This window comes from Mesocricetus auratus, unplaced genomic scaffold, assembly GCF_017639785.1.
Source record: "Mesocricetus auratus isolate SY011 unplaced genomic scaffold, BCM_Maur_2.0 Super-Scaffold_4256, whole genome shotgun sequence".
Taxonomy (NCBI): Eukaryota; Metazoa; Chordata; class Mammalia; order Rodentia; family Cricetidae; genus Mesocricetus; species Mesocricetus auratus.
Window position 1 is genome coordinate 10708226 of NW_024429182.1, and position 14979 is coordinate 10723204.

General features: G+C 43.4%; 1 protein-coding gene across 7 annotated transcripts in view; it reads left to right on the forward strand.

Moving 5' to 3' along the window:
- The first annotated feature begins 795 nt into the window (after window positions 1-795).
- Window positions 796-14979, forward strand: part of Sorcs1 (sortilin related VPS10 domain containing receptor 1) — a 520023-nt gene continuing 505839 nt past the window's right edge. For 5 of the 7 annotated variants that reach the window (XM_005063473.4, XM_040743137.1, XM_040743115.1 and 2 more), the window contains exon 1: window positions 868-1553. In XM_005063473.4, coding sequence (XP_005063530.1) covers window positions 996-1553 — 558 coding nt within the window. In that variant the 5' untranslated portion in view covers window positions 868-995. Of the gene's footprint in view, window positions 1554-14979 lie in introns of all 7 variants that reach the window. The other 2 variants (XM_040743123.1, XM_005063476.4) reach the window with 1 other exon arrangement.

Below are 14979 nucleotides of genomic sequence, written 5' to 3' on the forward strand. Positions count from 1 at the left end.
GTTGCCACGCACCAAGAATAAAATGGCAAACAGGTCACTTCTTTCAAGTTTTGTCTCCCTCTTCGAAAACGGATATATAGCTATAAAACACTTGGGAACTTGAACTTTAAAAATGTGTTGTTAAGTGCAACTATATCCAACGACCCAGAGTATTTCAAGGAGGCCAGAAAAGGAGTTTAGGAAGAATCAGAGAGGAAAAGAGAATCTTCCCAACTATATATACTGCAATATGTATACACGCATGGACTGAGAAGGAAATAAACACACACACACACACACACACACACACACACACACACACACACACACACACACACACACACACACACCAGTTAATTACATCGCTCTCTGCTGCTTTCTGGGATCTTCCTGCAAGCCAGGACACAGGAGCTCTGCCAACTCACCCAGTTTTAGGAGGGGGAAAGGAAAGAACAAGAGCCTACACATTCTTATCTCATAAACTGGAAAAGACCAGGAAAAAAAGAAAAAGAAAAGAAAACGGGATTAGAAAACCCGTTACAGCGCCAGTTCCGGGAGCCTGGGGTTAGCCGCCCCCAGGGGACGGATGCGCGGGTGGCTTGCCCGGACTCCGCGGACCTAGGGGAGGGTCGTTGTCAGCAGAGCCGGTGCCCTCAGGCCAGTGCGCAGAGCCGCTCGGCGGCGGGACGCAGAGCCCGGAGCCCTGGCAGCTCCCGCCCTCCCTCCCTCCCGCGTCGCCAGCCAGCGCGCGGCGCCCGCTCCGCCTGTGACTTCAGTTCGGCTCCACCCCCGCGCGGCGGCGGCTCGCAGCTCCATCCCGACCCGCGCGCTCCGCACAAGCCCAGCCTGGGCGAGCGGCAGCCACCTGCCTGGCGCCGCCTCTGCGCGCCCCGCCGCGGCCCAACTTGGATGGAGTTGAAGTCCTGAGAGAACACCCTGCCGCCGTCAGCCCGGAGCCCCGCGCCGCCGCCTGCCTTCGCTCCGGGACCCCCTCTCCGCTCCTCTCTGCTCCCGAGATGGGAAAAGTTGGCGCCGGCGGCGGCTCCCCGACCCGGCTGAGCGCGCTCCTGGCGGGCACGGGGCTTCTGGTGCTCTTAACCCCCGGCGTCTGCAGCAGCCGCTCCTGCTGCCCCTCGCAGCCCCCCAGCTCGACCCCAAGCTGGGCCCTGACCCCAAGAGGTTTCCCTCACCCGGGACCGCTGGGTCGAGCTCCTGCCACGCCCCCGCCCCTCCTCTTGAGACCCCTGTTCGCAGTGGCCCCCGGGGACCGGGCGCTGTCTCTGGAGCGAGCTGGGGGCAGCAGGGTGTCAGTGGCGACCGCTGCACGCTCTGGCCGAAAGAGACGGAGTGGAGCGGATCCTGAGAAGACGGAACCCGGGGAGGGTGCGAGTCGCAGCCGCCGGGGCATGCTAAGGGATGGAGGGCCCCAGGGGCCTGGGACTGGCGAGCGGGACCCGGACAAAGCCACCCGCTTCCGGATGGAGGAGCTGAGACTGACCAGCACAACGTTTGCACTGACTGGAGACTCGGCACACAACCAAGCTATGGTCCACTGGTCTGGCCACAACAGCAGCGTGAGTAGGATGGAACTGTGGGCAAAGGGATGACAGAACGAAAGGGTTACAGTCCACTGTGAGATCTGATGGAGAATTTGGGGAAAGAGGTTTCTGGACTTGGGGGGATGCTGCACAGCTGGTCTCCCTCAGGAGTTAATGGTGCCTACTAGGGAGCCCTCCCACCCCCACCGTCAGAATTTTCTCCAAATCACAAGGTTCAAACTGGAACTGAACAGGCAGATCTTTTTTATTTCTTCAGTGGCACTGTTGGGTGGAACTGGAGACCAAGAACCGGGTGCGGGGGCGTGTTAAAGTAGTTTTAATACAGAGCTGAAAGGGTTAAATATCCAACCCCATTGAAATTCCCTTAAAGGACTTTTCTTTACCTGCATAGACTTATGGAGTCCATGGAGAAGTCGCGTGCGTGGGCTTTTTTATTTTATTCTTACGCAGGACGCATGGCCCCTTATTCTGCCCAAGAGATGCGAACTGCATTGCGATATAAGGTGCCCTTTAGTATTATTATCTGTTTGTGGACCAAATGGATGCAAGTTCCAGTGCAGAGCCTTCCCAGCATCTTCCGACAGTATTAGCAAGTGCGTTTTGAGAGCTAGGGCTTTTCTGGCCCATGAAAGGGCAGTTGTTCTCTGGCATGGTCAGCCTGGGGAAGATCAGATAGATAGACTCGGTGACAACAACTCCCTGTTTTCCCACCGACTGACCTCCTCTAAAGAGGAGCTCAAACAGAGATTTGAATGTCCCTCATGAAGACAGGGAAGAAATTTCAGGCCCTGGGAGATTTAGGGTGCAAGTCACTGATTCTATCAGGAGCCTCCGATTTTTCAGAAAAGCCTAGATGTTTGAAATCTGAGGAAGCTGCACCGTTTAACCCAAGCGTAGAAACTTTAATGCTCTGAAATAGTAAAGAACCAGCTTTGATGGTAATAACTGAAGACGATTTAAAAGTATGTGAAGTTCTCTAGGCTGCTGTGAAGCCGAGAAGAAAAAGTTAAAGGTTTATAAAGGGGGAGGGTCTCAGTTGCGGCTTCCATTGGATGATGGAGACCGTGTCTACAATGCGCACAGTCGATGCAACCTGGTACCTTTGAAAATGTTTTCTGTTGTGCTGCACATGCCGGGAACCTTGCCAACAAGTGCCACATCACTGAGCCGTGCTCATCGTTGGTGTTTTAATGAGAGTTGAGAAGATTTTGAAATATATGGTGTCTTGCATTTAGTAATCTAGCTATCCTGCACTGAGGACAGCGGCTGGGTTTCTTTACAGTGCAGGCTTAGTGACAGAGTGACAGAGGCTGCTGTTCCAGGTGGCTCTCAGGAATGGTTTTAATCAAAACGCGAAAGCTGAAATTCTTTCTACTCAAGTTCTGGACACTCTTATCTTGGTGCATTCCATTAACTATCATGTCTCTTTGGATCGTAACTACTAAAGTTGATCCTTTCATTTTAACTAGAGGCTTCCTGTGCAGACTGATTAACTCAGTCTCCCTTAACTGATCAACTCATAGCTCTGGCTTTAGGAGGAGATTTTGAATACAACAAATGTATGAGGTCTTGTTGAATTAGGAAGACAAAAGAAAGATAAAACTTTGGATTAAAAATCTTTCTGGCTTTTAATGTAATGCAAGCTGTAAAATATCACTTACCCACTAGACCTCTACTTTAGTTCATCTCTTAAAAGATCTTGGAAAGAGAGTAGATCTTTGGCAAATTTTAACCTCCATTTAAGAAATGGCGCCAAGCACTGCCAGCTCTTAATTTTTTTTTAGATGTATATGAGTCGAGTGGGACTTACTAGGGTTAGGGCTTAGACAGGAAGATGAATGAAAGAAAATATAGGAAACAATGAAGACAGTGAGTGTTTAAAGGTTTGAACACTCAAATTATGTTAGCCACCAAGTGAGATTTGACCCGCTGAAGTCTCATATTCCAGTTACCTTCACTTCCTTCCCAGCTTCTGCTGTGAATATTTCACAAAAATACTTTCTGTCATATTATATATTTGTGTAGATGCTGAAGAAAGAGAAACAGTGTTTAACCTGGTCCATTAAAAAAAGACAGTCCTGCTTATCTGAACCAGACTCCTGAGAGATAGAAACATTAAAATATTCTGTAAAGATTCAGAAAGACACTTTTGGACAACATTGTGCAATGGAATAGAGGGAGACCTGAATTCCAGACCAGTTCATTAGTGTTTTACCATGTCGCGTTGTTCATGCTGTGGGTGTGGGATCCATCTAAAGTCGGGGACACTTCTCAATTACTTTCTAAGAAATATATGTCAAATGACTCATAAATAGGCACTATGACTGAAATATTTTGGACACGTTCTCAATTTTCTCCAGAGTGAAGAATCTGCTTATTTAAACCTGAAGACAATGTTAGGGAATTCCCATGTTTTTCTACTTAGATATCCCCACTGTCCCACTGGTCTACCTTCCAACTCTCAGGGATACATGCAACACAACCTCTAAGCCTGTGTCACATTAGATAAAATCCGTTGCTAAAAAAAAAACGAGTCTTTGGTTACAGTAACACTGGAGTTTAAGAAGTACATGCATGGTCATTATAGGCTGCCCGTCAAACCGGTGAAAAACTCTGGTCTGGTCTCTCATCTCCTTGCCTTCTTTTTCTTGCCCTGTCTGCTGTTGGACTTGTACAGTTGTGTAGAGACAAAACTGTTGTGCCTCATCGGTGGGTGTGATGTACTTCCTCCACAGAGCAGTCTTCTCCCTTGATGGAATCCGTTGCTAGAGTTGGTGGAACACCTGGGGGGATCTTCTGGCATGAAAGGTGCTGGGTATGAATCATTTGTCATAAGCTTGGTGTCATAAGCAAGAACATATTGTCCCTATCCTACTCATTCCAGGCATGCTGTGCCCTGATCTAAATTTGTATCGTAATCCTTAGAGTGTTACAAAATGTATTTGTCTATATATGTGTTCAGGGTGCTTTATGTGTTGATACTTTCATCCCAAGGGATTTTAAAGTGCTATACTCGCTAATCTATGAAATCCATCGTAGGTGGTAAGTAGGTGACAAGTGTTAATATCTCCCTTTCATATTTTTATGCTAAAATTAATTTAAATATTTCAATCCATCACCCAGGCTCTTACTCACTGGCAATAGTGTTAAGTGATTTGTTAACAGAACTTTTTACTTAGATTTTCCACCATGAGAATGTTGATGTTGTACTCATCAGAGAGTATGATGGCTTGGTCAACTTTCCTTTAATGGTTTCTAGAGTTGCTATTTCTACTCATCCTCACTGAGTAACCTGAGTTCCTACTGGGGCATGGCAGGTGTCTTGTAGTCATCACCTCACCGAATCATCTTGAGTAGAAGTTCCTACATAGATGAGGAAGCTTAGGCTCTGAAAGAGTGAAGGTTGCCAAGAGAAAATCACCCATGAATGCATAGAGCAGGGATGGAACATCTGTAGTCACCTGCTCTGACACCCCTGCCCCCCCCAAACAGCTTGCCTTACGAACTTTTAGGTAGACATAACACTCAAGCCTCTGGGTTCTGCACAAGTCATAGTCCCATTTTGCGTTGGTGTCTGATGGTGACAGGCATCCCCTGGGCTGAAGGCTTTGTCTCCTTGGGGAGACGCAAGTTCTTTCCTCTATGTCTATCATCACGTAAGTCACCGCAAGTAGGGAGTTATTCTCTCGTCCGCCCACCTCTCCATCTTTTGTGAGAGGTAGAATCTGCACCTGGTGACTCAAGGGGAGTAACTGAGAACATTCAGCTCCGTGCTTATCTTTGGGAATATATTCTTTCTTTTTTTTTTTCTTATTTAATGACACATCAGATCTTATAAAGAGAGAGGATACCAGTAATTTGGCAAGATGTTTTGATACGGGTGCCGCTCCCCCCCCCCCCACTTCTGGCCTGACTCATTTTTTATTTTTAAATAAAGCGAAAAAGGAGTTTTTAGCTGACATTCTTACTTCTTGGGTGGGTCCTTTATGTTTTTAATGAGCGCGGATGTATGTGGTGTGGTGTGGTGTGGTGTGGTATGGTGTGGTGTGGTATGGTGTGGTGTGGTGAGATGTGTGTGGTGTGATGGAGCGTAGACGGCCGCGGGATTAGAAGCAGATGGATCTGAGTTCCTCAGTTAACTCTCCTGATTCACAGCACATTGGCACGAGAAGTCACTTGAGTTTTTTGGGACTTAGGCTCCTCATCTGAGACACTAGAGTGGTATGGCTTCTCTGGTTTTTCTTTTTCCTTCAAGATTTCATGTCAAGTATGTCAAGTACTTTGTGTTGGCAAGTACCCAACAAGTGATGCATCTCCAGGTGAAAAGAAGTTTTCTACTGGTAACTGAGAATGACAGATTAGAGAACTGCTTACTTTCTGCAGTCATGTAATGTCTTGTGCTCAAATTCACCCTCTGCAAGGATTTGAATAAATCAGAACATGGCCATATTCCTTAAGGTTAACTCCGTGCTTCATGCGACATGCAGGCCTCTGACACTCACTACATGTAAGTAAAGTGTAGGTAGAGAGGTTGATATTTAGACCTGACGTAATGACCTATACCTCTCACCAAGGAAACAAAGATCTCCTTTCGCATGACTCTCTTCCCCCCAACACCCATGTGTAAATCTGTTTCTGAGGAATCATGTACCTGTGTTTATAGATTTACAGCTTATGGTTTACTAGATTTGTTTTAATCATATATTTGTGATAATAATGTGTTATTTTCGTATTGAAGGCCAGAGGAATGGTAAAATTGGAAAGTAAAAGCCTCTTAGATGTTCAGTGGGTGTTTTCTAGAGTAGATTAAAATTCTAGGAAGTCCATCCACATCCTTTTAAAGTAGTTCTTTATACATCCATGGGCTTTAATGAAAGGGTAGAATTTACTAAGGAGAAGAATGACTACTCACATGACAGGACTGATTGACATGTATCAACATTGTGATGAGATCCTTATACAAATTTTATTTGCTTTTAATTCTACAAATACTTACTGAACTTGAAATACTCATCATTCACTGGCATGTCTGTGGAATGGAACGAGAGAGAGAGAGAGAGAGAGAGAGAGAGAGAGAGAGAGAGAGAGAGAGAGAGAGAGAGACCTATGTCCTCTGGGGAAAAGCTGCACACAGTAGGATTTCAAAGGTGGACTGAATATCTCCTGGAGGGAAAGCCTTCAAGCTTTGCTGCAGCATGAATGCTTCAAGGGAACCTTCCCATACCATACGTGGAAATTCAAGTAATTAGAGAGAGACAAGGGCATTTTGAGCTTAACTGATGGCATAAATAATGGTTGAGAAGAGATGGGCACATTATGACCCATATCTAGGATATCTACCTATCTTTATTAAAACCTGTGTTGAAATTTAAAAACTAACAAGAGACTTAAAAGTGTAATGGAAAAAAAGAGTGGCACATCAGTCTTGCAGTGATCTTGAGTGAATTCCGTGCTAGAAAGTGAACAGAAACTGCAAAGGCCAATGAAATCCACAGCGACTGTTATCTGAACACTAAATCTCAGTTCGAGTCATCACTCCTTCATTTCTATTTTGACATATTTCCCTATATATGCTCCCCCCTCCACAAAATGATTTGCCAGTGTTTAGAGTTTTAGTCAAATACATCCTCAGCTATACCACCCAGAGAATAAATTAACTTGCCCCTTCCCACCTGTCAGCTTACATGAGTCACTACATGTATGTTGAAAGATTTGTCTTGTCTAAGTGTATATCTCAATGTATTCCCTGAAGTTCTACATTGAGAGTGTCGAAACTGCATCTTGTAGACGTGCTAGAGAACTCTCTGCTGTGTCTGAAGTTGGTGCCAGAGAATAGATACCATCAGGGTGAGGTGAGGCCAGTTCCATGCAAGCTCAAGGACTGTTCTTGGGGAGCTCAGACTCTACTCCAATGGGATTTGAAGATGAAGTTTCTGTCCCACCTGATCCCATAGCCTATTAGTCCCAAATAAATACACAGAGGCTTATATTAATTATAAACTGTTTGGTCTATGACTTAGGCCTCTCACTGGCTCTCTCTCTCTTAATTATGAACCCATAACTGTTAATCTATGTGTTTCCACATGATCTTATCTTACAGGAGAATTCCCAGGTGTCTTACCTTTCCAGCAGCTACATGGCATCTCCCTGTTGACTCTCAGTGTTTTCCTTCCCAGAATCCCTTGTCTGGTAACCTTGCCTATACTTCCTGCCTGGCTACTGGCCAATCAGCATTCATTCATCAACCAATAAGAGAAACATATATTCGCAGAACACAGGACATCCCCATCAGGGATTCTTTGACTAGTTCAATAACCGATGGCACAAAGATGGGATCTTATTGTACAACACTGATAATTGGAAAGTAACCTGTTCTAAGGTGTAGGTGTGGAACAAAGAAAGGACATGAATACTTGTATTTCTTCCTGAAATTCTACATGTGCCTAAAGATATTGTATCTGCTTCTATAGCACTCCTGGGTGTTGCTTTCACACTTTAGGTCAGTTGCAGCCTGTTTTTGTCTTTACAAAATGCTTCAGCTCTCAAAGACCGGAGCATTACTTCCGTTATCTGACTTTTATTCTCAGCGTACTACAATTCTATGAGGTGGGAAAGACTAATTCAGTCTACATTTCTGAGAGAGGGAAACTGTGGCCTTGCTATTAAGCACGTCATTTTGTGTACTGAGAAAACCAGAAACATTTGGCTGCACTATGGAGCTGACCCTTGGTATAGCCCTGCACTGCTTGCCCGGTGCTTGCCAGACAGGTGTTAGAACATAGGTACATCCTGGCCTCAGGGGTAGGCAAAGCCTGTGCACCTGTAGCCATTGTGTTGGGAAGTGTGCGTGGTGGCCGTGGGGCTCCAAAATTCTAAGCTCTTCAACTTCAGCTGAGCTCAGCTATTTAGGTTATTTGCGTTTGGCTTCAGAGAAGGAGACTTCATTGAAAGCCATGCTCTTTGTATGCTTTGAACCTTGAAATAGTGATCTTAAGGGGAGATAAAGGGACATTCTGGGAGTGAACTTCCTGACAGTCACCTATGAGAAATCTACATTCCACTGCTAAAGCACTACAGAGAAAGCATTACATAGGACTGGGGTTACTGTAGCTGGGGTGGGAGAGAGAAGAGTGGAATATGTTACCACTTCTCCCTAACTGCTTTACCCAAGTTCTAATTAACAATAATACCAAAGGTGGCCCCAGCTAAGGGAACCTAGAGTGTTAATGTGAAGGAATGAGGATTGATGCTAATGGATCTTACTTGCTCACGAATTAGGCTGAGTCACCAGTTATCACTTTCTTTTTATCTATGTATAGCTTCTAGGAGAGAAGAAGCTGGTGAGTTTACTGACTATTAGGAGCAGTGTTCTATCTCCAGTGAAGACAAACTAATGGACAGCCCAGAGACCTCTCATGCTAATGTAAATAGTCATCAAGTTAATGGGCAGCTGCTCACTGAGAGCATGTTATGGGCCATCACTTTGTGTCATGCAGTCCTCATGGTGCCTTTGCAAACTAGTTGACACTGTTTTCACTCTAAATCTGTGATTACCCCAGAATGGAAACAAAAAACAAACAAAACAAAACAAAAAAACTCTTCCAAGGTGGCCCAGCTGAGAAATATCCAAGACAAGCTTTGTCTTTTGCCGTCTTTGAATTCAAAACTGTAATTGCTAAGTCATGCTGCCTCTTGTAGGGGCTTATTTTTGATATTTTTGAAAGTGGTAACTCCAGAAGTCAAGGAAAAGGATTTATAAGGAGACTCTTGGTAGAAATGACACATTTTGGGGCACCCTCTTTGGCCTTACTCCATTCTCAGGTCACTGACAGATGACGCTTTGCTGAAAAGTCAATCGCTTCAGGATACAGCATGATCAAATCTCTAACCTCTGCAACAACCCATGCCAGTCCTCTGGGCTCTGCCATGCCTCTTGGTGGTATTGAGAGATGTGTAGGATGTGCTCTTTCCTTACTCTCTACAGGCTAATGACCCACGAGTGACAGTGTGGAGAATAATATCTTTTATTTTAAAGAAATGCTAATAAGAATCATGTTATCAGACAACCAGCTCATCATGTTATGGGCTGGAGAAAATGTTTTGGTGCCTATAGGCATCAGTCCCTTATAGGATAACCTGGGCTATAGTGGCCCCAAATCCTGTACCATCTTTTATGCTCCAGGGCCTGCATGCATGTTTGCCGATGCGATGCAGAGTGTTGAAGGAAGAGTGCTGCTACCCATGAAAAGTCTGCTTTCTCTCAGCAATTCCACTACAGACTCTTGATTAGTGTCTTTAAAGGGCTTTAAAAGGCTATTTTAGACATGCGCAGCACTCTGGTTTAGAAACATCTCTGCAGCCTGCTTGCTTTAACGTGCATTTTTGCTGAAATGATGGAGAGATTCTAAGTGGGTGAGCACATACTCAGTGACAGGTGCCTCCATCAGTATTTCCCTAAGGACTGTCCCCATGGGATTCACTCTGGAACTCCCAGGGAAGAAGTAGATGCTGGAATCTTTGCATTTTGAAAAAAAATCCTTTGGAAATGGCTGGGATCATTCAGTTTGAACACTGTTCAATAGACACACAGGACTGATCTTTAGGGTCCACGATGCTCCACCCTATTTGCACGACTGTGGTTTTTGTTAACGTGCTATGTTTTCCCATGAAGAGCCGATGCACATAGATCTTGCCAGGTTGTTAATAGAAACTTCTAGTGCTTAAACATGGTAGAAGGTCGTGTTGATCACATGAGACAGCACAGTCTCCTCAAGTAGTGTTTCTGTCATCCCGTATATACTAGCAAATTGTCTTCCCTTCTGGACATAACCTGGGCTGAAATGGATTGTAACTGGCAAAAGCCATTATTATTGTTGTTTTGTTAATATTATTTTTGGTGTCAAGAGTACATAAGTATAGATGTTTATAATATGGTGCTTATAATATTGCCTGTCTTTTTGCATTAATCATTTAATTACATTAGAGTGTGTACGAACACATGTGTAAGTATGTGTAGGTCAGATGACAACTTAAAAGACTCAGTTTTCTCTTTGTACCGTTGAACTCAGGAATTGATTTGGGTCATCAGGTTTGACAGTGGGCATCTTGACCTGCTGAGACATCTTGCTGGCCCCATGTTTTACAACTGTAGTTCTTTTACTCTGTAGTGAAGTCTGAGACCCTGACATCTCAGACACTAACGTTTATTTTGGGGGATTGGAAGCATCCTTCTCAACTTCTCTTCCTCTTCCCATGAGGTACTTGCTTCTTAAAGAGTTACTGTTTTATTTGCTACTAATTATAAAACAAAAACAACTAGCTTTCTGTGTAGACTGTTAAAGCTGTGAAAAGACTAGTCTTGTAGGCACAGAACACAAGAAAGAGAGAAACAGATTATAAAATAGCACCAAGTAAGGCCCAGGAATTCAAGGGCATTTTGGAGTTTGTTGTTCCCACATATATACCAAGTTCTGTAAATGTACTTGGATATGCTAAGGGTTCGAAAGCCTTTTGATTACTGTATACACAGCATAACTATGTTTTCATTTAAACCATTACTTATGACTCAGAATGTTTGTTGTGGTTATGATGAACATTGGGATTATATATGATTTTTTTGTTCTGTTTTTGCTGTCTCTCAACAAACACGAATTGCTTGAGTTCGTCTTCAAAGTTACTTTAAAAAGAAAAACAAAACAAAAAGGGCAAACAGGCTTGTGAACTTGGCCTCATTAGAACTGACTTCAGGCACTGAGCTGGACAAAACACTCACCTCGCGTTGCCCGTTTGTGTTCTAATCACTGTTGTCAGGAGACAGCTCAGTGCCCAGGGATTTCTCAACAACAAGAACACGCCTTGCGTCTTTCCTGACAACACAGCAGCCAGTATATCCAGGCTCCTTTTCTGCCATATCCATTCTGATTCAAAGGGAAAAGAATCCAGAGGTTGTTTGTCATTAGACAACACTTCCCTGAAATTTTGGAGCTCTCCATTTTCCCAGTAAGTCACCACATATTTTAGATGACGTATCATTATCTAACTGGGTCTCGGTTTCTATCTTACAGAACAGACAGACACATAAATACATTCATGATCAACTCGTACAACTGTGTCTCTGTGTGTGCCTGTGTAACCGCATATGTGTGTGCGTGTGTGTGTGTGTGTGTGTGAGATTCACAGCAACATGCATATTACTTGACGGTATTGAGGTGTCTGTTCTTGAAAGTGAGGTGGGTTTACCTGCACATCAGTGGAATAGATGTTTAGTGACTGCTGGTTGGAGTTGAGTATGGTGGTCTTTGGGAAAAGGAAAGGAAAAGAAGCAGAAAGAAAGAGAAAGGGTTATGAAAACAGAAATACAGATTATCAAAGTACATACGACAGAGAGATAGACAGACAAAGATATCACCAGCCCATTTGCCCTTCTATTTTTATTTTCAAGTAACTTAAAAATAATTCAAGCAATGTGAGTTTATTAAGAAGCAGACAAAAATCACATATAACCCTGATATTCATCGTAGCCATAAGCCAGCATTTTTAGTCATAAATACTCTTTGCACAGAAGCATAATAATTTTGCAGTATATAATAGGTGAAAATATTTTAAGCATGGGAGAGAAAAGAGGGCAAGGAGAACAGGTAAAAGGGAGATAGAATTATAGAGTGACAAAGGAGGGAGATTGGAAAAGAGAAGGAAAAGAATCGAGAAGCAGACACAGAAAGGCCACAGATTAGGAAAGGCATTTTGAGAGATGGAGTTGTGACAGGGTCACATAAGCCCATGGAGAGTAAAAGATGAAAATAAGGACAGAGAGGTGCCACCAAGTGTAATATAATCAAACCGTCGGAAGTGCACAGCAATCATGGTTCAGGAAGACCACATTCCTCATTCTCCACAGAGCTCCTCTGGCCTCTTGTTTGACAGTGTTTAGCACCCAGCCAGGAAAAGAAGCTAATCCAGGTCTGGTAGCCCTGCATGTGTTGTGACTTTGAGAGCCACCTGTGTGCTGAGCTCTCTGTGATGGAAGGGGTATTTGTAATATTTATGCACAGCTAAGACTCTCTCAAGAGAGTTTGTTTGGAGAAGTGGGCCTGATTGGTTGGTGTAGAGGCAGTATTTTAACCTTTTGTGTTATAACCAGTCTGTGCTATTTTGGGTACTTAACATGGATATGCATTTTATAATACTGAAAACAGCAGAGCACTTTTTAAGTGGCTGTTATGTCAGTGCTGAGTGCTACAAATACAAATACCTGATCTTTGGCCTGGAGGTTGCACATCCTGGTAGAAACAGACAGACATGTAACAGGATGAAATACAATTTAGTGTGGTAAGTACATAATGGCTTAATAGAGTTTTATGCAAAGTGCTCTTAGATCAAAGAGGGCTAAGGAGGGGTGATTTTGCCTGAGAGTTGGAGGGTGTGTTTTAAAGGGAAATGACATTTATCAGGGACTTTATTCAAAGTTAGGGAAACTATGGACTGAATATATTGCAGTGGGAGAAAAGGCTGTTATAGCCCACTCTTAACCTTCTGTATCTTGGGTCTTGGGTTCACCATAGGTTCTTAGCAGTTAACAAGCTGTTATTGGTTTGACACCTTATTCTTTATTATTCATCATTTTAATGTCTGAAATACTTGGGACAAAGGCTAATAGAGCTTTAAATTAACAAATTAGATTCCTTGCTTTATAGTTTTCTTTTAGATTACTGACAACAAACCAGACAAAAGAAACAAACTCATAAACTTTGCCCTGACCTTTAATACACACATACATGTTCTCATTACCACACCTGCAGACATATAAAAGTCTTCAGAATATACTTTGGTTAGCTGAGCAGTGATGTTAATTTTTACTGGCTATTCTGAGTTTAAGGTGAGGGTTTGTGTCATCTTAATGCCTCCCCTATCAATATGTGTGTGGGTGTGTGTGTGTGAGATACATCAGGACTCGTGGGTCCATACTTTCTTATCATCAACATTTATAACTACAGTGTGATTTTAAAGATAGTGAGAATACACTAGAGAATTATGCACCACTGTTACCCATTCTTAACTGGTTATTACTTGCAAATAGGAAGCAGCATATATAAATTAAATTCATAGAAAAGTCCTGGAATGGAAACAGATTTTTATCTTCTTGTTTATTTTTTCTTTTTATTTTATTTTGTAATTTTGCGTATAGATCCAAGTTCTGCCTCCCTCTGCTCATCCTGCTCCCCACACCTTTCCACCCTCCATCCTCTCTGCAGAGAAGGTAAGGCCTCTCATAGAGTCAAGGAAGTCTGTGTGTTGCCACTGAGGCCTGACCAAAGCCCTCCCCACTGTGTCTAGGCTGAATAAGGTATCTCTCCATAGGAAATGGGCTCCAAAAGGCCAGTTCATGTACTAGAAATAGATCCTGGACCCACTGCCAGTGGCCTCATAAGCTGCCCAATCCACCCACTGTCACCTGCATTCAGGAGGTCTAGTTCAGTCCTATGCAGGTTCCACATTGTCAGTCTGGAGTCGGTGAGCTATCATTAGCTCTGGTCAGTTGTTTTGGTGGGTTTCCTTCTTTAATTTCTATATAATGAAACAAATATAAACTAGCAGGAGGGAACTGACAAGGAAAGTACAGCTGCTGGGGGGAGGGGTGGGTGGTACCTCTAGGATGAGAGTGGGCTCACAGCCTGAGAGTAGTTGATGACCAAGTTAAACTGCATGTATCTCTTAGACTAGGTGCTATTTTAGAGGATGTTGCAAAGTCTATATGTGTACCTGTAGTGACTTGGGGAATTTTGCCTGATAAATTGTGCTTCTTTATCAAAAGATTGAATGCTAGGTTTGTGTCATTCTCAAAGAAAAGTGACTTGGGCAGAACTTTTCCAAGTGCTTTCCACTATGCCCTAAATTAGGTGTGAGTTCCCGTTCTTCTACTTAACTTTGACTGCTTTTCATATATGATACTTTTTTTTTTTAAACTGCATTTACGTTATATTAAAAATCTTAGGGAAAGAAAGAGAAAATTTTATTTGACTTTAAAACTTACTAGGTTTACAAGCCCCCTGGTATCTCTTCTTCCGCCTAATTTGCATCTGTAAAGAATATGTATGGAGACTGATGTGATGGCCCAGGGGGTAGAGAGTCTTGCTGCCAAACCTGATGGCCTAAGTTTAATTCCCAGGACTACATGCTGGGAGGTGAGACCCAACTCTCTGGCACACATATGCATGCGTACACAGGTATGCTTGCATACACACACACACACACACACACACACACACACACACACACACACTTGCATGCTAGACAATGCTTTAGAGAATGTGTAGAAAATGATGTTTGTCTGTTGTTGAAGGAGTTTTAGGAATAGTAGGACAAACTTGCCCTCTCACCATCCCTATTTATGTAACTTACAAGTCACTAATGGTTTCTACATTTCAGAGTGGCTGGATGAGTT